The 24,166-nt window shown below is 31.1% G+C and overlaps 4 protein-coding genes and 2 long non-coding RNA genes across 6 annotated transcripts; 2 read left to right on the top strand and 4 right to left on the bottom strand.

The window, feature by feature from the left end:
* Positions 1–444: 444 nt before the first annotated feature.
* LOC101259881 (uncharacterized) lies at positions 445–1,871 on the bottom strand. The gene is made up of 4 exons (XM_004229707.5): positions 1,536–1,871; positions 1,297–1,420; positions 1,062–1,122; positions 445–976 (listed from the first exon to the last, which is right to left on the bottom strand). Exons 1-4 carry the CDS (start codon positions 1,564–1,566, stop codon positions 638–640), a joined length of 555 nt encoding a protein of 184 aa, XP_004229755.2. The 5' UTR covers positions 1,567–1,871; the 3' UTR covers positions 445–637.
* A 306-nt stretch (positions 1,872–2,177) lies between these two features.
* Positions 2,178–3,995, bottom strand: LOC101250169 (pentatricopeptide repeat-containing protein At2g44880). Its single transcript, XM_004231101.5, has one exon. The coding sequence runs from the start codon at positions 3,993–3,995 to the stop codon at positions 2,178–2,180; it is 1,818 nt and encodes a 605-aa protein (XP_004231149.1).
* A 188-nt stretch (positions 3,996–4,183) lies between these two features.
* Positions 4,184–6,671, bottom strand: LOC101259577 (uncharacterized). The gene is made up of 3 exons (XM_004229706.5): positions 6,483–6,671; positions 5,573–5,863; positions 4,184–4,815 (listed from the first exon to the last, which is right to left on the bottom strand). Exons 1-3 carry the CDS (start codon positions 6,579–6,581, stop codon positions 4,228–4,230), a joined length of 978 nt encoding a protein of 325 aa, XP_004229754.1. The 5' UTR covers positions 6,582–6,671; the 3' UTR covers positions 4,184–4,227.
* A 9,277-nt stretch (positions 6,672–15,948) lies between these two features.
* Positions 15,949–16,870, top strand: JRE5 (jasmonate-responsive ERF 5). Its single transcript, XM_010317144.2, has one exon. It carries the CDS (start codon positions 16,016–16,018, stop codon positions 16,679–16,681), a length of 666 nt encoding a protein of 221 aa, XP_010315446.2. The 5' UTR covers positions 15,949–16,015; the 3' UTR covers positions 16,682–16,870.
* Positions 16,871–19,654: 2,784 nt separating this feature from the next.
* LOC112941992 (uncharacterized) lies at positions 19,655–20,797 on the top strand. The gene is made up of 2 exons (XR_003247741.2): positions 19,655–20,201; positions 20,296–20,797. It is a non-coding gene; the product is annotated as an uncharacterized lncRNA (long non-coding RNA).
* A 545-nt stretch (positions 20,798–21,342) lies between these two features.
* LOC104648937 (uncharacterized) lies at positions 21,343–22,126 on the bottom strand. Its single transcript, XR_742870.4, has 2 exons — positions 21,846–22,126; positions 21,343–21,735 (listed from the first exon to the last, which is right to left on the bottom strand). It is a non-coding gene; the product is annotated as an uncharacterized lncRNA (long non-coding RNA).
* Between the last annotated feature and the right edge of the window lie 2,040 nt (positions 22,127–24,166).

Raw genomic sequence — 24,166 nt, 5'->3', positions numbered from 1 at the left:
GACAATCACATTCATCCTACATCACAATTTTGTGTCCTACATAGCGTCTTATGTGTATTTTGTCATGTAAGACACTTGTTTTTACTTGTTTAACTTTATACAAAATTTTAAGTGTATACTTGTACACATTCAAAGTTGGAGGATGTAGTTGTTTGCTAAAAGCCTAAAACCAAGTTAAGTGTCATTCATAAATCCAACATTAAAAAATATTTTCCAGAAAATACCAAATATGAGAAAATAAGTTAAAAATCTATCCGTTATCCAAAAAAACATTTTCCTTCGTACCAAACACACCCTACATGTAAAATGAATTGAAATTTCAGAAATATGCGTTTGAATAAAAAATAATATTTATTTTTCAAATTTCAATAATAAGAACCCTCAAATATACTCTTAGTAACTCAAATTTAAAACATAAGTTCATAAACAAATTTCAATCATCAGTTTCCCAGCAAAACTAACAAACTCATTTAACAATCTTTCAATTTTTTCATACATACACTCAATCATAAAGAACTGAAACACGTATTAAAATTGGCTAAAGTTTCAGCGTCTGAATGCTTTAGTTCCTTGTTGCAAGTTAGTTAGTATACATGGAATGTGAATACATACAATCTTGTGTACAAACTGTAAATTTTCATCCTGAATCCGATGTTCCTATATTTTTTTTTGCAACTAGATGATCTTCAGATGCTGCACGTTGGAGCAATAAACTTCTGGTGATCTTAACCGAGACAAGAGTCAGCAATGTAGCAGCAGGAACAAACACAACGTCTGGAATGCGTTTTAATAATTTGAGCTGAGGCACAGATTCACCGGTTTTCTTGACTGCCATTGCTGCAGGGGGTGTTGCCAGCCCAATGAAGAGCAATGTATTATCTGCCTTGTTTGGTTGTATATACTTCTTCAGGAACTCTACCACAACCGTCTTCTTTCTTTCTTCATCTACTGCCTTTTCTCTTTCCTCAAAACATTCCTATATTTGCCACACATGCATTAGCAACCAGTTTATGGGTGATGTCCATCTACTTATATATATATAGAGAGAGAGAGAAGATAACCTTAATTTTTTCAAACGGAGGCACAACCCAGTGCTTGCCAGGCAATGCACCATTCACAGTGCTGTGGTTAAAAGAAGCTTCAGCGTTACCCAAAGATGATGGTTTTATATAGTTAGGAATAGCATAACAACAAACTAGATACTGGTAGTTTTATCGGGCATTACGTTTTCATTTGATAAGTTGAGGCTAGTTGTATCAACATAAGTTCTAACCGAGTATTGACAAAGAATCTTACACAAACATGTCGAGAATTGCAAGATGGAAGTCGTCTAAATTATCAAGATTTCTCTTATTTTCACCCAGGAACAACTCGTTGAATTTTCCTGTCGCTTTATTAATAACCTGTGTTGTTGATAATCCTGTAGAGTTGAAATAATTATGGTTCTCAGATGTCATTGATATCTGATCATAAGAGGGTACAAGCTATAGCTATGCTCAAAGAAAGTAGGGAGGTGAAGAAGGAAGATGACTGACCTTTTGCCGCTAAGCTCGTGACCAGACCCATCTTTGTCAATATGAGCAAACAAATTCAATCTAGTATATAAAGAAAGACGAATGAGGAGGACGGGAATGACTTGTTTGTCTGTATAGGTGATGGGTGCAAGCAAAGAATCCAGCAACTGTTCCATTGGTTTGCTAGGATCTGATCCCTTGCTTTCATCAAACTTTAGCTTTAGCAGAGATCTGAACAATGGGCTTAAGGAGGAATCTACACAACGGGCTCACGGGTGATGCTCTGATTTTGCCTCGCAACAGTAATCCCAAAAAAGGGGCAATTCTGATTCCTGACCAACTCTAACATTTCAAACTTTTTTCATGTAGATTCTTGACTTTTATCAAGCTTTTATCTTAAGCAGGAATCTACAGGATGGGCTCCCAACATTTATCACTCAACAATACTCTGAAAGAACTATACTTGTGAAGCAGTCATTTCCGATTCCTTACTAATATTCTCTTGATTTTCAGTTGGAGGCCTATACATTCCAACCGCATCAACTCCTTTCTCGGGAAGGTCAGGTGTTTATCTGTCGTGCATGTATCTTTAGCCTCAAGGCAGACATCTGAGATATGAGGGAAAACAAGAGTATATACAAGATGTGAAATGTGTAACATTGGTCAAAATTCGACCAATCCAATATCATTACTATAAGGTGTATCCAAACCTCTCATGTACAACAGCAAATGCTCCAATAGAAGATGTATTTCCTCACACTGTGCATGTATTTTATCCCCAGCTACAAATTCACAGACCATACCATTAACTTCAATGGTACTGCAACCTGCCTCCTTTTTTGCCCCTTCTCTCCGCATCCGCCCCTTAATGTCTTCAACGTCACTCCACCTCTTATCAGTTGCATACATGTTCCTTAACATAATATAGATCCCATCATTCCATGGTTCCATCTCAATTGCTTTTTTCTTGACCTTCTCAGCCCTTGTAACATCTTTGGCATAACCACATGCAAATAGAAAGGAACTCAATATTATTCCATTGGCTTCATAAGGCATGGTCTCAATCAAGTTTTCGGCTTCGTCCAAACACCCTGACCTTCCCAAGAGATCAACCAGACAACCATAGTGCTCAATTTGTGGAGTGAGCCCATACTTCTCCATTTCTACAAACCATTTCTTGCCTTCCTCCACCAATCCACCATGGTTGCAAGCTGACAAAACACCAAGCATAGTAATCTCATTCGGCTCGTATCCTTTACTCTTCATCTTCTCAAACACCTCCAATGCTTCCTTAGCAGATCCATTGATCGCCAACCCATTAATTAAAGCATTCCAACTTGATGACTCTTTTACTTTTATCTCATTGAAAAATTCCCTGGCTTTCGCAATTTCCCCACACTTGGCATACATATCAATCAAAGCAGTGCAAACATTTGAAGATCTGTCTAATTTCTTCCTCTTCACATACTGGTGAACCCAGTTACCCAAATCTAAAGCACCCAAATCAGCAATAGCGGGAAGTACACTGACAACAGTAACACCATCTGGTTCCAATGTCGTCCCCATCTGCAACTCATGAAACAACTTCAAAGCCTCTTGCGGCTGTTTATTCTGACAGTAACCACCAATCATTGCGTTCCAAGAGAACAAATTCCTTTGCGGCATTACATCAAATAACGCCTTGGCTTCACTTACATTACCATTACTGCAGTGCCCATCAATCATACTAGTCCAAGAAATCACATTTCTCTCCGGCATTGCCCAAAACAATCTATTTGCTGACAGCATATCTCCTTTCTTCACGTAAGCATCAATCATCACATTGAACGCAGCAACATCTTTCTCAGGCATTGCATCAAAAAGTCCTTCAGCAATACCAGTACACCTGCACTTCAAATAACCTCCAATTAAAGCTGTCCACGAGACTGGACTTCTCTGGGGCATTTCATCAAACAACTTCCTAGCAAAAGCCATTTCACCAAACTTCCCATACATATCAACCAAAGAAGTAGCCACAAACAAATTCGAAGCAAACCCACATTTCAACACATGATTATGAATTTCTAAGCCTTCCAACAACACCAATCTTGCGCCACAACACTTGGAAAGGCTCGAAAGCGTGTAATTATCGGGTTTAAAACTTGTATGTCTTAATAAATCTCTATACAGAAATGTTGAGTCGGCGAATTGACCAACACCCATGTGAGATTTTATCATGGCGTTACAGAGGAAAGTCTTGTCCTTTTGGAGACTTTTGTCGAACATACGGCGTGCATGGCTGATTCCAGCAACTGGGTCACTGACAGAGAAGCTTGAAATGAGCATGGTGAGTAGACTGACGTTATCTTCAATGGCGTTTCGAAGCATTATGGCGTGAATACGGAGAAGGGTAGCTTTGGAGTTCCTCTGTTGAAGCAAAACATGGCATTCTCTCTCTATTCTGCTCCACATCCCAAACCCAAAGGTTTTTCTATCCTTCATTACTTGGAGATATAAAATTGATGCTTTAGGGTTTTAACAATATTTTACTTTTCTCCTTCTTATAAATACTTACATTTTGTTTTACAATAAGTCATGATAATTGACGATTTAAAAAGAATTATTATGATGAAAGAGAGAAGATTTGTTTAAATCATCAAAATTCAAAATGTGTCGCGCAAATTCAGACGGAGGGAGTAAACAATACATGCATTTCATTATCAAGAAGAAATACTCAGCTAACATCCAAATGCTCGATGATTTCAAAGTGTATCTGGAGATCAGGGAGCTTATTACCAAAATACAATCTTTCACGTATATACAATTTCCCCATATTCTTCCGAGTTGCTTCTTTGAGAAGCCGAAAAAACTCATCTTTCTCCTTCCGGATCCAAATCCTGTCACGATCACACCATTGTCTAGGAGTTCCATGAAGGAAAAAACGAATTCCAGGGGCTCCTTGGACGAGGCGATCAGAAATTCTGTGAATGACATCTTGGTTGGTTACATATGCTCCCTCTGTGTTTAGACCAACATCTACGTAATGGAACTCAGCTATACTATTTAATAAGCCATCTTTAGAATTTGGAATAATCTGATCTTGTGGCTGGGAGGAATATCCTCCATTTGTGACATTCTTGTTTGCTAACGGCACGTCTTCAGTGAGCTGGACTGGTGCAAAACCAAGCTCAGCAACCAGCTGGTTGAGTACAGTACCACCCTTACTAAATCCAAGAAGTAAAGTTCTTGGTGTACTCAGAGATGATGTAGAAACTTCAGCTTGATAGGGCTCTTTTTGTTTCCCTGAGATGACACTTTTTGCCTGTTTTAAGACAGTAAAGTAAATTCATAAGCAACTAAACTGCATATAATGTTCTACGAAAATATGCAAGAAGAAGTACAAAGTCCCCTTCTTTGAACAGGCAGTATATCACTATGATTCCTAATATTCTGCATATGGATAAATGAGAAAAAGCAAGTGATATCAAATGGAAGAAACACCACAAAACAGAAGAAAAATATTCACAAGCCAGCTAGAGAAGTGAGTTATAGCTCTATAAGGAGCATAGCAAAAAGCAATTAGTAATTAACAGAGTCAATGTAGATATAAATGGGAAAATACTTCCTCCAATGTTTTTGCAAGAAATAACAGACTGAATAAACTCTCTTAGATCTTCACAACTCATCTATGTCTTCTACAAACATGTTTAGTGCGAGTTCTAGTCAAAACAGGCCCAAGGGATCTAGGGACATCTTAGAAGCTTGTTATATAACAACAGCATACCCATTATACTCCTACAAGTGGGATCTAGGGACGGTGGGGTGTATTTTGACCTTACCCTTACCTTGAGGATAGTGTAATATTTACCTAAACTACAGAGCCAAGAGGACATACATAGCAATACAGGAAACTGTTAAAATCGAACATCCTAGAGCCAAAAAGACTTACAATCTATACCGAAACTCTAACGAGGAACTTCACTCATATTTTCTCTTTCAATAAAGTTGAACTAGCTTAACTAAAAAGTGGTACATGGTGATCAGCACACAAGGCAGGTACTTCGAACAATAGATTATACCTCTTTTAAACAATTCCACAAAAGCAAGACAATGGAGGAAGAAGCAGGGAAACCATCTGCATCATAAGATTTAGGCTCTCCATATTCATTGACAGAAGGTATAAAATCCTTATACACCGCAAAAGGTCCATTGAAGACAGGTGCCTCAATAACCCAAGCATTGATAGAATTCCCAAATTTCGAAACCAAGATTTCAGCAATTTGCTGCAGGTCAGATAATCTCTCAATCACTGGATTTCCCGTCCCTTCAATCTTATCTCCATTGAAAAAAATAGCATTTGCAACAGGCACCTTTGTTTCATACAAAATGCAAGGCATTAGAGGAGCAGGCCATTCGATTAAAAACAATAAAGAAAACAACTTCCTTGCTACCCAAACAGTGAATAGCTAAAAATGCACATCACTTCAAATATGTTATCGAAATTTAAGAACTCATCTATGTCATTTCCATTTGAGAAAAGGTTCATCTATGTGTAAACTAAAAATATTTTCGATTTTGCAAAACCACTTTTTTTACAGGTGATCAATTATGATTCAGCCACATCATTAAACAATTTGAGAAAGAGCTCCCTTTTGTCACAGCAAAACTTTTAGCGGATGCATACGTAAGTCTTTATATTTGAGCATCAAAATTTCCTTTTTCAGTAAGCTCCGTACAAATCAAAATTCATTAAATACAAAATTGAACATGCCCAAATATGCTTGAATAGATGCATATAACGAAACCAGCTAATTAGAACTGAGGCTGCATAAAAAACGATTCCAACGAATTTGACTTGAAGCGCAGATGATTGATAGATTGATCTACATAACTACACGATAAATTCCAATTTTTTTTAAAAAAGTGAATTTGGTGGGATAAATTGAAGTCTGAAAAGGATTTAGGGTTTAAAGAAAAAGAACAACTTACAGAGAGAGATTTGGAAGAAGGAGAAAGGCAAAGTGAAGCAGCAACTCGATAATATGTGTTGTACAATGGCACCTTCAAGATTCCTGTCCAGCGATCCATAGAAGCTTCCTATATCTTTTAGCTCATACAAATTCATTCCATTGAAATTTCCAAATAATAGTTTTTTCCGGATCAATTGGTATTTTTTGAAAATTGAAATTTTGTACCAAAATTTTATTTTTAATAGAGAAATGTACGAGCACCCTTTAATCTATATCCGAAATTTTAGATATACATTTATATTATACTAAGGTTTTATTAATAATTTTCTATCTTATTTGGCCTATATAACATTATCTTGTGGATCAAACGCTGATTGACTTCTTTTTTCAAGCTAGTATCACGTAGATCAAACACATTTTAATAGTCATTGTATAATGGAGAGACTTGAATTGGACACTTTGACTTAATACTTGCTTTGCGCAAAGGTGATATAATAATCGTTATGATTAAGAAAAATTCATTCTCAAAAACTGAACGAGTAATCTTGTCGAGATTTTTAAAAAAAATATGAAAAAATCACTATCATCTTATAATTTCTCCTCCTCCAACTATTGTTAAAAATTAGGAATATTGAAAGAAAGGAAGGATGTATTTCCTTTGTACGACAATTATGATCTGAATAAATCATTTTGATTCTGCACTTGATTCATTTTGTTTTGATTTATGGTAAATTGGTAAAAGAAGTTACATGCATTAATAAAGTATTAAATAACTATCAGGTAGACTAACCAATTAATAGCTAGTAAAAAAATAAGTAAAATGTAAACCCTTGAAAAAAATTTTATTAGTTAATAAAAGGGAATTTGATGTGGGTTTTTTCGATGCAATTTTTGCTAATTATTTTATGCAGTATAATTTTTTAAAATAGAAACTCTAGTAAATAGTCACTGTTATAAATTTGATTATATTTTATAGCTATAGTCTGTATATTTATGGATTATCGTTATAGTTTAAACTGTTTCGTTTATATAATTCGTTGGTCAATTTATATAATTCATGTGTACATTTGTATTATTAAGCTATTTTTGTATAATTTGAAATAGCGAATTTATGTCAATACAAACATCTGAACTTTAACAGTTATACAAGTTATATTATACAAAATTACATTACGCAAATAATTCAAATTATATCATATGAATTCTAAATTATACAATACACAAATAATACAATAATAATGAATTAAGTCATACAATCATAAGTAAAAATAATCCATAAATTATAATTAAGACAAACTATATTTACATTAACTATATATATATATATCCGCATAATTTTCTTTTTTAAAATGCTAAAAGACGTAAGCCCAAGGATGTTAGCTTTCAATATTCACACCAGAAAAGTGAAAAACAAAAATGATACCGCTTTCTAATAATCCAAAAAATAGAAATGTAAAAAATATTTCAGATAGGAAAATTAATAAACCTGTAAATGTCTGATAAACTCAAAAACAAAAACCCCAAGTGTACAGTAATATTCTTATTATTTAAAGTAATCACGTGCACAGTGCATCATTATTATTTTTTAATCACGTGCATGACTATATTATATAATATCATATTATATATTATATTATATTATATTATATTAATTTCGTTACATTGTCATCACCATCCAGGGGCAGAGTTAGGAATTTTACAAAAAATTTTCAGAAATAACACGATAAAAATAAGTAGAATTAATTAGATTCGTATACACAAACACTTCTTCATTCCAAGGAGGTGAATTCATTAGACTATAAAAAATATGTTTCGAATATTAAAAATATGTTATTTAATCATTTCATATATTTTACTTTATATATATGATATTTTTTTTCAACAAAAAGGGTCCGGCTACGCCACTGTCACCATCAGCACATTATTGAATAATAATGTGTGTTGTCCTCAAGTCAGGTTATTTAGTGCAGCATCATGGTTAATACTTAATACCATTTCTTGTTTTTAAACATAAATATAATAAACAAGGGGAAAAGGACAAAACATAATGGGTGTATTTGGTTTTCTAAATAAATTGCATCATGTAATATGATATTTTATTTATTAAATATGAATATATGCGGATTCACTTCTTCACAAATTGTTGTTTAATCGATAGTCAAAGTAATTTTTAATGCAGATAGCCGATAACAATGTGATTATTTACTTCCAATATTTTTCTCTTTGGATAAAATATGTGTGGTTGTTTGTTTGATTATAGAAATAAGTAATTTATGTTTTTTTTTATCGTAGATTGCGTTACGTGTCCCTATTTGGATGAAAAGGACATTAATATCCCAAAAATATAAAGAACGATTTACATACCATTTACGATAGTTTGGAGCATATAAATATATTTTCTTCCCTAGTAATAAAAGATGGAAATAAGAGAAAATAATGGATAATCCATTAGGTTTTTGAATTGATATAAGAAGACCTTATATTAAAGGCTTAAGATTCTTGTTATTAACAATGTAAAAATTAAATATGAAAACAAAGGGTATTTTGTTGTTTATTCATATTTAGTAAACCTTGTTCTTTACGAATTTGTGCTAGCCAATTACAACGACATAATATATACTCAATGTCCACGGTGTGTGCGCAAGATTTATTCCTATCTTAAAAAAAGCAGAAAACATTTTTGAAAGATTCTGATTCAAGAAAAAACGATTTTAAAAATAGGTTTGACGTACAATGACTATTTTTTGAGAGTCTTAAATGCGAAATGAAAGACAAAAAATAATAATTACCCGAAAATAGGGACAATCCGTGCAAAAACTTGATTGGAAGAGGATGTCTTGTATAATCCGGCCCAATACCTATAACTGGTCTGGCCCAGTTCATTCAGAGCTCATCAAGCCCAAAATTCCCTTTGTTTGTCCTTTTTTCCAATTGTTTAAAGGGAAATTACATGGTTAAGTGACGTAAATTAGTTATTATAATTATAATTTCAGTTAATTATCACTCACAATCAACATTCAGTAATTATTATGTAGGCTGGATTTTTTAATTTGTATAATTCAAATTTTGTATAACTTTTGTATAGTATAATTTGTTTAACTATTTTAAGATCGCAGTTTCTGTTCTTATAAATTCGTTATCTAGAGTTTATATAAAAATAGTTCAATTACACAAACGTACTCATGAACTATACAAACCCACAAATTATACAAATGAAACAGCTTGTACTATAGCTTACAGATCATAATAAAATTTATTATAGTGGTTGTTTGCAAATATTCATCCTAGTTTAATTACTTTTGGCTTGTATAGAAAAATCATGTAAGAATTATTATGAATCATTTGATTAGTAACAAATCGAGAGTTAATTAATCATAAATCGATTTATTATTTTGTAAAAATTCCTTGTAGTACTTCCTTTAATTTTTTACTATAGACACAATCGATATTAACGATTACATAGTTAATTTCTGCATAACTAATTCATATATCGACAAAAACCCCTTGGTATTTTAGCACAATGATTTTTTCAGGAGATATTTGTTGTAGTGGGGATAAATATGTATGATAGTCTTTAAAGACAACTCACTAATAAACAAAGACTAATTAAACACACTTTTGTGCGACAATTTTGTCCTGGTCATTCAACAACAAAAAAGAAAGGAATGTTTGTAAAAGAGCTTAATTATCTAATTACCTTAAGATAAAAGGTTGGATTACCAATAAATAATGTAAAATATGGAGTAATATATATCACAAAAAAAAATTAAAATCTTATTTTATAATGTATCGTATTATATTTTATTTGTTGTATATTATATTATATTGTTTCAATGAATTCAAATAAGTATTTGGATGTATAGATTGTATCGTTCTCCCTTATTACATAACGTCACTCATTCATAATTTGAGTGATAAACCTAAAAAAAATGGGAAGGGGCAGGGGGGTGGGGGGGGGGGGTAAGGTGTGGGATAAAACTGCTACTATGAAAAGATAGGGTAAAAAATGAAATATAATTATTGAATAATAAAGACGAAACGAGAAGAAAATATTAAGGTAACTACACAATCACACCAAATTCATCATACATAAAATGATTTTATGTCGTTATCTAACAATGTATTTAAACGATATGGTTAAAAAAAAAGCTACATAACACTCAAAACAAACATTAATATTTTAAACTAAAATATATAATACAATACAAGACAAAAAAACAGGTAATAATCTTATTATGTCACTCCTAATTATTAGTATAAACTTTTTCATTCGTAGAAAATGAATAGTATTTAATAATCATGGTAAAATTAGAATATGATAAATTAATTATCTTTTAATTTTTTAAATTAAATTAGTAAAAATGACTAATTTTTTTTGCTCAATATAGCGAATAATTAAAAATAGACAGACGAAATATATTTATTAAAGATTTGTTTTTCTTAAATATGACTAGTCTACTTGAATTTATATGGCATGATGACAAATTAGTTAATTTGGTTAATTGCATATGGCTAATCAGCTGTAAAAAATTGGAGAAAGCAGCCGGCAGCGCCGCCGCCACAGCTTCGTCAAGTTTTGAATTTTCTCGAAGGAAATAAATAATATCATTAAATATACTATTTACTACTTTCTCTGTCTTTATTTGTTTGTCCATATTATTTTTATATTTGTCGCTATTTAATTGTTTATTTTAACAGATCAAGAATGAAAAATATTTTTTTCCTAATATACTCTTATTTAATTCTAGAAAATTTCTAATATTACTAAGTTGTAATACATATTTTTTGAAATCAGAAGATATATTTATTATACTTGGGGAGTTGTATTATCTTTTAAGTTAAAAAATAAATTCGTAACTAACATATGATAATAATTTGTGTCTTAATATGTGTCACTTTTAAAATGGACAACTAAATTAGGACATAGGGAATAGTAATAGTTGAAGTACTTAGTACATTTAATTTATACCCAATTTAATATAAAATAGAATTATTTACTTTTTTTTTAATTCACGATGTTTTAAGCTCGTATTGAAATTTTAATTAAATCTGAATTGGAAAGTAACGCGGGAAGAAGCATTGTTGTTTTAAGAATAGCATTTTATATTTGATTAATAATATTTTTAAAAATATTTTTGTCAATATTAAAAAAAATTGTAATAATTGTCACTGTTTGACCAAAATTTCAAAAATACTATCGAAAAAATTTAATTCATTCAATTTCTGAAAAATAATTTCTTGACCAGTTAAAAAATACTCGTAAGAACCTCAAATCTCTAAAAATGAGTTTTTTTTTAAATTAAAGAAAAATACTTTTAACTTTTGAAGTCGTTGTCAAAAATTCTTCCTACAATTTTTCTATCTTTCCTCAAAATTATTTCAACATATTTTTGAGTAATGAATTTTTACCTATACTGTTTATTATGTGTATATGTTTATTATATATAGAGAGAGAATTGGATCCGCATAATTATTGTGAATAGCTCAAGGTATTATTCAAAATAAATTAAAAACAAATATGAAGGTGTTAAGTTTATACTTTATATTACTCTATCAAAAGTTTGAATTTGATACTGCGTACGCGCGTGCGTGTGTGCGTGCGCGCGTGTGCGTGTGTGTGTTAACTAGTAAGAAAGAGTGGTGACAATGTTTTAAGCTAGGGGTGTCAAATGGGCAGATTAGGTTGAAATTGGAAATATTAAACTGGTTCAATAGAAATCGGGTTGAGTTTTCATCCGCCCAAGTTACTTTGGGTTCAAATGGGCTAAAAAACGGGTTGGGTCTTGACCCAATTAATCTCAATAATTTAACATATTGATATTTAATTTTTATAATCACAATTTGAATTCCCGCTCAAGAGAATTTTTGTTAAAAAAGTAACAAATAGATAGATAAATCCTAAAAGATGTTAAATAAATAATAATTCATATCTTCAATATAGGAATATATCTTAATAAAAAGTTTTAAAACGGATTGAAAATTGGAGATTGAATTGGGCTCGATTGAGAATTCTCTTCAACTGGGTTAAGCTTGAACGGGTTGAGAATGAACCCAATTTAAATTAGAGCCCAACCATTAAAATTTTGGAGGGATTAGACGGGTTACGTATGTTTGGGTTCATTTTTGACACCCCCTATTTTAAACACATTTTATTATGGATTTGAATGCTTTTTTCTTCTATTTTAAAATTTAAAACCCACAAACTCTTTATTTCACCTGCGTCTGATCAACTTAGCTATTGTTTAAATTGAATTGTCACTATTGTACAATCTACCTATCACTATTAATTATTTATCTATTAGGTTGAATAATTATCACCCTTGTCACTGTGTGTAACATGATTAAGTTTATAAAAGTATAAATTAAGGAAGTCACTTTGCGTGTTTAGACTAAAAAGTTACTTTCTACTTTAATTCGTCATTGATTATGAATTCAGTTAAGTTTCATAACTTTAATTAAAATTCTGTATTTTTTTTTAGAAAAAAGAAAAACTCAATTACTTTAAAGAACTAAAATTCAAACTTTTTAAATTCTAATAACTTCACCTCCAACCATAAGATTACACCATTCATTAAAACATCATTTTTCAACATTAAAAACCACTTAAACATGGACAAAAGTGTGGTTAATTAAAGCATGTGTAATTACATGCGAATTAATTACTAGTATCAACGAGCTTATGTGTCAAATATTATATAATTTATTTAATTAAACTGAAACAAGTAGATTAAGAAAACATATTTTCCACTAGATTACTTGAACAAACAAACTTTGTTTTTTTCCCCTATTAAATTAATTTTCAATAAAGCGTCTAGATAGAATCAGAGAAAGAAAAAGTGATTTATATCATCTTTTTTTAAGATATTTAAACAACTGTTGATTATTTTTATTATTTTTTAAACTAGAGATCAGATCACAATATAAAATTAAATTCAACAACAGCTCAAATTTAAATGATTTTTTATTGTGTGTGTGAAAGTGGGTCCATATATAATATTACTAATTTCATTCAATGAACCGAGCAACAGAATAAATGATAAAGAGAATGACATTATTCAATTTTGAGTATTTTGTTTTTATCTCAATTTATATGAAATTGAAATTTGGAAAGTCAATTTATTTATGTATATAATTTGTAAAGATGCTTCTTCTTTCATCCCTTATTACATTAATTTTCAAAGTGTTTCACACCCTTTAAGAAAAATACGTTAAGATATAATATTTATTTTTTATTAATTATTATTAAATTTATAATTAAACTAATTAAATATTAATTAATCACTAATTTCAATATTAAATGACGTGAAGCAAACAATAAGAGCTTTGTTCTTCGAATTCGAAGGACAACTCTGTCATCAATCCTCCATATTCTTCTCTTCGGCATAACTGGTAAGCAGCACACTGAAAATAGTATTGAAAATTGAATAATTAAGTTAATTTGAATGATAAAATGTCTTAAAAATTAATTTAATATGGAATGGAGGAAATAATTATAATTACTACTTACGATTTATAGAAGTTTTTATATATAATTTTTAAATAACATATATTATTTCATATGTTTTAATAGTTATGTCAGGGATAAAATTTTAAGAGTAATTTAATTTATATATTTTTAAAAAAATTAAATTGTTAATTACAGTAACTTTTTAAAATTATTGTAGCTACGATAATTTTTTTAGAGGATATACAATTTTTTAATATATGTTTTAATATTTCAAATTAATTAATTATAATAATTGATAGTATTTTATATAACTTTTAAATATACAAAAATAATAATATGTTTAGTTAAGAAAGGGCAAGTCAAGGAAGAGGTGCTTATTTAGAGTCTTGTGTATATTTAAAATTAAATAATTTAAATATATTGAAATAAATTAAATAATATTATAGTTTAATCTATTCGACATTTAGCAAGTTCCAATAATTTTTCTTTTTCTTTTAAGTATTACCTAATAAGAAGAATCTTTGTTATTCTACTATATTTAACATGGTAACAAATAAAAATGTGTACGGCATCTTATTTAAAATATTATCATAAAATTAGTCATTAAGACAGTTTGAATTATATATCAACCAATATAACTTTTAGATGATCGATTTGTAAATAGGAAACTTTCATATAGCCACTTAAAAATAATTAATTACTTTCTATAGTTATAGTTTGATAATTATAATTTGTAGCTACATGTTATTTGGAGGTAAGAGGCGAGTGAGACTGGGAGAGTGAGGAGAGAGGCGAGAGAGAGGGAGAAAAGAGTGGGAAAAAGGTGAATTGTATATGTATATTAATTAGATAATTTTATATATGGCAAGAGAGATTGGGAGAGGGAGGAGAGAGGTGAGCGAGACTGGGAGAGATAGGAGAGAGGCGAGCGAGAGATGGCAAAGAGTGGGAGAGAGATGAGTTGTATATGTATATAATGTATATAACTATATGTTATACATATACATTTGTATAAATGGCAAGCGAGATTGGGAGAGGGAGGAGAGAGGCTCGCGAGAGAGAGCAGAGAGTGGGAGAGAGGTAAATTGTTATATGTATATAGGCTAAAAAATTGGATATTATACATATTTATTTGTATATCCTGACGAATTATACATATACAAACATGACTAATAATATAAACTCAAAGTCAACCCACGTAATTAATGCATAATGTTAGTCGCAAATGATAATTGTAGCAAACTATTGCTATGATGAGTAATTAAATAGTATAAGTCTATTTATCCGCGTAATTTTTCCTTTGCAGGGCAACGTGCCGATTTATTAATAATCAAGTAATCATATATTTACGGATGATTTATAAGAATGACCTTAAAATTAGACAATCTTAAACTTTTTATTACATTTGTTCGTGAAATTTTTTTAAAAAAAGTTTATAATCAAGTTTTGCTTCAATATTTCTTTTACTTTTAACTTTAAAGATTTGTCACAAACATGATTAAAAATTCAAGATCACTTAAATTTAAAATTTATTGAGCAACGTCTACATATTAATCTGCTTAAATTTAAACAGAGTAATAATCATTTTTGATGGACTAATACAAACATGTTCCTGTTTTGTGTAGGCAAACTTTTACTCAACCATAATTCATAGGTTTATGTATTTTTTTCATTTTAATACGTAACTTCTTAGATTAATTGAATTGTTTCCTTTGATTAATCACAAATTAAGAGTAATTAATTATTATTTTTCCTCAAAATAGTACTCTGTTGTTACAAAGTTTAATTTTCAACTTTGATTTCAATGCAATAACCCCTACATAAGCATTAATCACCATCACGTATTATATGTTAGCGTTGGTGACTTATATTCCTTAATCCTTATAATTATAATAATATAATCCCTTTTTTGGAAACAGTGAAAATTTGACCCACTATTTTAAATTTCATAATATATCCCACATTCATGCATTACTTAATTCACAAAAAAAAAACCTCTATATATATATACATCCATCATCAATTTTTTTTTATATCACTCTCAAATTATACACCCAATCCATAAAAGGCAACAAAAAAAATTATTCAATTTCTCTCTTACTATCATGCAAGGAAAAATATCCTTAGATATTGAACAAAATTTTCTTGATACAATGCAACATCTCTTCAACGATTCTGATTTTTCCCAAATATTATCAGAAATTCAAACTCCTAGACAATACTCAACTACTCCTGATCATCAAAACGCGATCGCACAAGATAATATCCCGATATTATTACAAGAAATAGAAGAAAATAAGGAGTCAACAACACGTTTATCGGAGCATAGGCCGAAAAAATATAAAGGAGTGAGAAGAAGGCCATGGGGAAAATACGCTGCGGAAATAAGGGACCCCGAGAGGAAAGGGTGCAGGCTATGGCTAGGGACATATGAGACACCTGAGGATGCAGCATTAGCTTATGATAGAACCGCGTTTAGGTTACGCGGTTCTAAAGCTGTGTTGAATTTTCCTCACTTGATTGAAACTAATGTGACGGAGATTAATAGAGTGAGGCCGAGGAGACGTCCTCGTTCCCCCGAGTTTTCATCGTCGTCTCCTCCTCCTCCTCCTCCTCTTCCGTACGTAGACGAGAGTAATAATAATAATACTGATGGTTCGATTTCAAAGAGAAGAAATGTTGAGCTAATTAATAGCTTAGCTACGGTGAACAATTTAGATTGTCAAAATATTATGGAGAAATATTTGACGTCTGATTATTATTTTGCTTGAATTAATTTTCGTTATGTTTTTTTCTTTTGATGTTTCTTTATGAGTATTTTGAAAAATCCACCATTGTGCTCCAAGGATTTAATCAACTTTAATTATTTGTACTAGTTCCATTGATTTACACTATATATGTATTAATTTATTTTTTCTGTTACAAAAGGCTTATATATTATAGATTAATATGCTTCATTACATTGGAGTGTCAGTGTAATAATAACCTCCTTAACTAGAATATATGCCACTCTAGCTAATACTTTTAGGTTACAAAATAACAACAAATCGAATGTAGTCTGGGGTTTAGCATCCAGGATTTTTAATAAGGGGTATTTAAATTATGGAATTATAGACACACGAAGTAGTCGAAGGAGATTTGACATCTACTATATATACTTAAAAAAATTATTTCAATCATAAATAAATAATATAATTTTCTAACGAAAAGGGTTCATCAAGGTAGTTTCGCCCCTGTACACAAATTTTATCCCTTTATGGGATCGAGAGCTTGTTTTTGGTAATGTTAATGAATTTACGATAGAAGGAATAAAATGATAACGATATAACAAAGATATAAAGCAAATGAGACAACATGTGGTACTATACGGTGAAGATTAATCCAAGAGACTACACATGAATATATACTAAATAGCCCCTGCCCCAAAAAATAAATATGAGAATACTCGATTATTTACTAATTTTCGATCTCGATCCTTGACCTCTAACCCTTCTAAATGTATATGTTATAAGTTGTTGGCATTTCATTACTATAACAAAAATAATTTTTAACGATTAAAGAGTGTTAAAATCTTTATCGACATTAGTTAAGTGTCATTAGAACCAATGTCGTTAAAGGTTTTAGGAACATATACAAAAAGTGATAATTGCCGCTAAAAATACATATTTAACGATAATTAAAAATTAAATACGGCTAATGGTTATTTTTATCGCAGTGCATTGAGTGTTCTTCTTGAGTTCACTAGCTTCATGTCCTTTAAAGTAAATTAATCCCGAGTATATATTATTTGGCATTCATTTCCTTCCACCTTTTTGGATCAAATTTGTCCTAAATATTGTTTTATCAAAAATATTAATTTCGAAAAGAGTTCGTTTTATTTTAAAGGTATTTTTGACTTTTAGGAGTCGCCACTTAATTTTTAAGAAAAATCAAGAAAACTTATTTTTCAAACAACTAAAAACAATCGTTTGAAAAATTTTAAGGGTTCGGAATTCCTATTAACGTCTTATGAAGGTTTCGAAAGAAAGCACCTAAGACGCTCCATTAACTTACGGTTTTCCGGCGATTAACTTATTTGACTATTTTATTAACTTTTGCAATTCTTTTGTTTATAGAACTTTATTAGAAACTTACTTAAGTGAATTGTCCAAATTTTTAGAATATTTTATTGAAGTTAAAACTTTAACTCTAAGCAATTTCCAAACTTAAACATCTATCTTTCAAAGTTTCAAATTTTTAATTTGAGTTTGATAAAACAAAAGACGTTCGATGGGGTTGGAGTTTTCTAATCCTAGACTAACGACATTCGAGTAAAAAGGCGTAAGCAAATAATAAAGAGGGAGGGAGAGAGAGATTTGGGTCCAAGTTTTCGGGTTCTGTTCGCCTTGACCGAAACTTAGATCCGCCTGCTTTTGGGGTTTTCGACCCATTTACCTGTCCTAATCTAAACATACAAAAATAAAATACGGAAAATAAAGCGACAAGGGCTTATGCCCGTTACAAATGGAAATATAAAGAAAATAAACATAAGGAAAAAGTCTTCTAATTTCGCCTTCCTCGAACTCCTTCAATTTTTTTCACGGAATTTTGACTTCATAGGCTTGTTTCGACGGATTGACTTGGTAAAGACTTTCCGAGCCTTTACGGCTCTTTTGAAAGCATAGAGAGAATGGAGTTCCGAAGGCTCGAAAGGAATTTTACATGCAAACCAAACGAAAATGAATTAGCGTTTGAGACGATGAACTAATAGCGAATGAAACATGTTTTGAACTAAACAAACTTTCAAACCGTTAAGCAATAAACAATGAGCAAGACAGTCCGATGTGCGACGCGGTCGTGAAATCAAGCGAAAGAGTGAAGCAAGCTCTGTAATTTTTCGTCACGTTACTCTCTAATGCTTCCTCTTTTATGTCGACTCTCTAAACAGCTGTCTCTCAATGCACTGCCTCCTATCTTCTTCGACGAAGAGAAGAGAAAAGAAACCTTAGTCTAAAAAATGCACTCTGCCTCAAATTTCCGACACTCCAAATTCCTAAATAAACTCCTTTCTTCTTCTCAAAGGAAGCTGGGTTATATTTTTATATATCAGATATCAGCGAAAAAACCACAACAGCCAACATTTTTCTCCCTCAAAAATCTTTTTTAAACTCAAGAATGTCCAACCAAAATCTCTCCACGGAACTTTCAGACTCAAAAATCTCCAACCCCTTTTCCGAAGAGGGGTGGGGTTTATATAGAAGGGGAAATTAGGGTTTTTCGGGATGAAGAGGGCTGGCCACTAATTTCAGGCCCATTCGATTTGAAATTCGAATTCCCCTCTTATCCGGAAGGACGATTCGAGCGGGAAGGGAGTTTGAGGCGAGGTGGAGGGTTGAGATGAAATCGTGGTACTTGCGAGTGTCGTGTCATCATCTCGTTGTCGCAAGGACGAGCAGTACGACCTGCTACGCAGTAGCTGGAGGCGTACTGCTGCCAAAGAGACGTTGCCAAGGCTGTTTTCGCGTGGAGAAGGGGTCGCGTGAGGGAGACGAGGGGAGAGAGAGAGCGGAGGGAGGGAAATCTCGCGTGGGAGACGCGTGGTTGTTGCTGCGTCGGGGCTTCTGTGCGCGTGGGTTCTGTTTTTGCTGGGGGGGTGTCGCCTGTTGGGAAGAAGAAGGGAAGGGGATACGCGGGGCGGGTCGGTCGGGAACGGGGCGGGTTTAGTGGGTTTGGTTAATAGATGGGTTGGATTTAAAAGAAGTATAAATTATAGGAACCACATATTATAAATACAAAATGACCATTTATCCCTTTAAGAATTGAAATTACTAAAAATCCCTTAAAAAGCAAAGAACCGGGATACATCAGTCTGGCACGGGATACATAAGAACTGATACATCAAAGTTAAAGGCTGTTGCGATTAATTAGGGTTAATTAACGTGATTTCTGTTATTCTTAACTGAAATCACGTAATTAATGGTCATCAGATTGTGTAATGGATTAGTAGGGATACATCACTCTGGCAAGGGATACATCACTCTGGCACGGGATACATATTAACTGATACATCATAATTAAAAGGCTGCTGCGATTAATTAGGATTAATTAACGTGATTCCTGTTATTCTTAACTGAAATCACGTAATTAATGGTCATCAGATTGTGTAACTGATTAGTAAATTCAAATTTTAAATCAGATTAGCTTCATAATTCAAAAATATTCTTGTAAAGGTTGATCTGCATACTAAGAATTCAAAAAAAAAAGGTTTTGAAGATAAATATCTCAATTCTGCTGCGGCATTCTGGAATTTGGGTAAGCAATATTAATTATGAAGGTTACAAAGTTGATGGAATTGTTGTTAGCCATTCTATTTCGTTTGTGAATCTGAAAACGTTGATTTTAGCAGAGCTTGAGATCGACAATGTTACAAAGGATATTGAAATACGATACATTGTCGAGGGAAGCTCATGTCCGTTGAAAATCAAAAACGACATGGGTGTGAAACTTTGTTTTGAAGTGAAAAAGAATGCAACTGGAATTGGCATGTATCCGCTTTGTATTGATACAACTGATAAAATTGTTGGGGATATACGTAATTTTGACTGTTCATCAGGTGAAGTCATATGCGTGGAAGGTACCGAAAGAGATACTGAAGCTCTTGCTCTGGTCGAGTCTAGAATTTGTGACTTTGCAGTTTAATTATGTGCCAAATTTAAACTCCAAATTTTATAAATAAATAGATTCAACAGTGGTGCGTTTTCAATGTAACAGTAATGATATAGGAGTTTGTTTGTGTATGTGATGTATCATATACATGAATATTATTGAAAAGATGTTATGTGTTCCGTGTATATTGTATTTTGAGATATTCAAGTGTACAAAAAATTGATTTGTTCAATTGTTTACTATATGATTTGTGTATACATACTTATGAGTTATAAATTTGATATATTATATTCAACAGTGTTTGGGTTTCAGTTTTACAGTAATTCAAGTTGGGCTTATTTGTAACCAGTTATGTATCAGATACATTCATTTTAGTGAAAAATATGTTATATTTTTCGTGTATACTCCATCATGAGTTATTCTAGTGTCCCAAAACTTGACTTGTTCAAATGTGTACGACATGTTTAGTGTGTACAGCCTTATGAACTGTAATTTTGATATAGTACATTCTAGTGGTGCATTATACTGTAATAGTAATCAGGGTTAAGTTTGTTTATGTATATGATGTATCATATACATTCATATAATTCAAGTTGCTAAATATATAACTGCAATATTTTTTCAAGTATATATTATACTTATGTATCATATACATCATTTGTATAAAGTGAAAAAAACTTAATAATGTATCATACACATTAGAACTTAAGTGTAATATACTTCAGTTTGTAAATTAGCTGTCAAAATAACTTAAAATGAAACACTAAAAAATTTGTAAAGCCAACTGTTTCTAAAAAAATAACTTGAAAAAATATAACATTCATAACTAATAAAATATTGTAATACCAATAAGCTTTTAGAAAAACACAAAAGATAATTGTCTTCAACACAAAACAACATATAAACTTGTTCATCCTGTCCCAGCTACGTATAATAAGTTACACAGTTGATGTAACTTTTCTTGGCCTTTTTTTCTTGATTTCTTCAGTCTTCTTCTTTGGCTCATCATTGTTGTTCTTCATCAACAATGGGTCATGCAATCGCTTAGATCTATTCTCAGCACACAGCTCATCATCAGAATCATACACACATTTGAAATTACCACACTCTTCCATGATATTTGTAAACTCACACAATGAATTGAATGAATGAGAAAATCTAGTTAGATGGAAAGATAGTCCTACAAAATAACAAATAGATATGGATGAAAATTTGAAGGGAATTCAAAATTTACCTGCAAGTGGAATGGGGAATTAAAAGTAGAAAAGGAATAAAAATTAGTAAACTCACACGATGAATAAGCTGAAGGAGAAAATTTGGTAGATGGAAAGAGAGTCCTAGAATATCAAATAGATATGGATGAAATTTTAACTGGAATTCAAAATTAACCTGCAAACGTGTGGAATGGGGAATTAAAAGTAGACAATTATACACCTACAATGTAGGGAAATAAAAAGGAAAAGGAATAAAAATTAATATGGTAAATTTTAATTGGGGATGTTAATGGGGAAGTGGGTAGCTTAAAAATAGGATTTAGTTTTTGGTAAAGTAAAACTTGCCAATTGGGTGAAAAAAAGGTGGAAAATCTTGATGTATCTTTTATATTTTTTTTGAATTGGGGGAATAAAGGATTTTTGAAATTTTTAAAATAAGTTGGGATAAATGGTTATTAAGATAATTAAAGTAGTGTATTTAAGTAATTTTTCCTTAAAAGAAAGGATTTGGGCCTGGGTATTAATGTTGGGGCCTGAATATTTGGGTTCTGCTCTTTGACAATTGAAGTGGGCTGGAAATACAGTGAAATGGGCCGCCTGGATATTGGATGGGAGGCCCAAATGTGATTCTTTATGTTTAAAAAGAGAGTGGGTTAGATTAAGAGAGGGCCAATTTTAGTTAAATAAAATAAAATTAAAAATTGGCTAATCCTTAAATAAAATGAACTTGTATTATTAATCAATGAGCTCCCCTTTTTAGTGAAATAATTATTAAAATCGTAAAAGTAATTAAAGTATAATTATAATTTTGATTAAACTAATTTAATAAAATACTTAGGTGTACTTCTTAGGGGGTTTTGAATAATCATAAAATATACAAACTATATACATAACTATATATATATACTATCTAAAGTTATGATAAGTAGCACAAAATCCATTATATATTATTATATATTTTCTTCCGCAAGATTTATAAAACTAACTTAAATAATTTGGAAAACCCACGAAGCTCGATAATTAAGTTATACCGAGGCGGGTCAAAATTGGGTGTCAACAAATATTATTTTTAATTTTTAAAATTCTCTCTTCATTAACAACACAATTATATAACTTTTATGAAATTTTAATTAAACACGCGACCTATATTTATTGATCTATATAAATTTCTAATCCAATTCAAAAGGACATGATCCCATCGATGCACATAAATTCATTTTAGAGTAATGTATTTAAGAGAAAATTAGCTTCACCAACTGGCTGGTGTCTTCGATAATTTTGAAGTTATATTCACAAACTTGAATATAATTGAAAGTCAACTCTTTCTCAAAAAATAGTAACAAAGGTGATTGAGGTTAAAATACTTGTCAAATGGCTTTTGCATAATTATGTGTTTGATGTGCAAATTGCTATTGTAATGATGTGTGTTTCAAACTTCTCAAAGCTTTTTCTATACGGTTCTATTCACTGTAATATGTTATATTTTCTATTTACACAATATAATTTAGAATGAATTGTGTTCAAAGTGACTATCCTAATTGAGTGAATGTAGCTATGCCCGAAAATCTATCAACTTGGTTCTTCACGAAACATAAATTAATTGAAAATGATTGGTGAAAAAAATAATATTAAACCCAAAAGTAACATTAAGGACAAATATGATTAAAAAGATGGGAAAAGTCCAATTTTTAGGGTAATTTTCACATATAATAACCATAAAATTTATATTTGTATATTATAACAAAATTTACATAATTGCGCTCCATAGCAAACTTATATATGTATGATTCGCTATACATATACAATTGAAACAAATTGTATAAAACGAGAAAGCGAAAAAGACAGAATTGAATTATGTAAAACGAGAAAGGCAGAATTGAATTGTATAAAACGAGAAAGAGAGAAATTATATACAATTTGAATTTGTATATAACGAGAAAAAGAGAAAGGCAAAAAGAGACTTGTGCAGGGAATATACAATTGAATCGAATTGTATAAAACGAGAAAGAAATTATATACAATTTGAATTTGTATAAAACGAGAAAGACAAAAAGACTTGGGCAGTGAAATATTTGTATTGTATAATTATAAGTGTATAGGACGAAGATATATGTATTTGCATGCGTTTATATACAATTTTCTCTCGCTTTATACAATTAGAAATACAATTCATACAATTCTATTGTATAAAACGAGAGAGTCGAGCAACAGGAATAAGCGCGAGAGAGAGAGACGAGCGAGAATATTAGGGAGAGAGGAACTGACAAACAATTTGCTATAAAATACAAATAAATTAAAGAATAGCTACTATATTTATTTTATATTATTAATTTGTCATTCTATACGAATTAAATTAATTAATTATATTGTCTAGGATCACAAGTGTTGGGTATGCGG

The sequence above is a fragment of the Solanum lycopersicum genome, chromosome 1 (assembly GCF_036512215.1).
Source record: "Solanum lycopersicum chromosome 1, SLM_r2.1".
Classification (NCBI taxonomy): domain Eukaryota; kingdom Viridiplantae; phylum Streptophyta; class Magnoliopsida; order Solanales; family Solanaceae; genus Solanum; species Solanum lycopersicum.
Note: the sequence above shows the minus strand (reverse complement) of the source record. Positions and strands in the feature narration are given on the sequence as shown.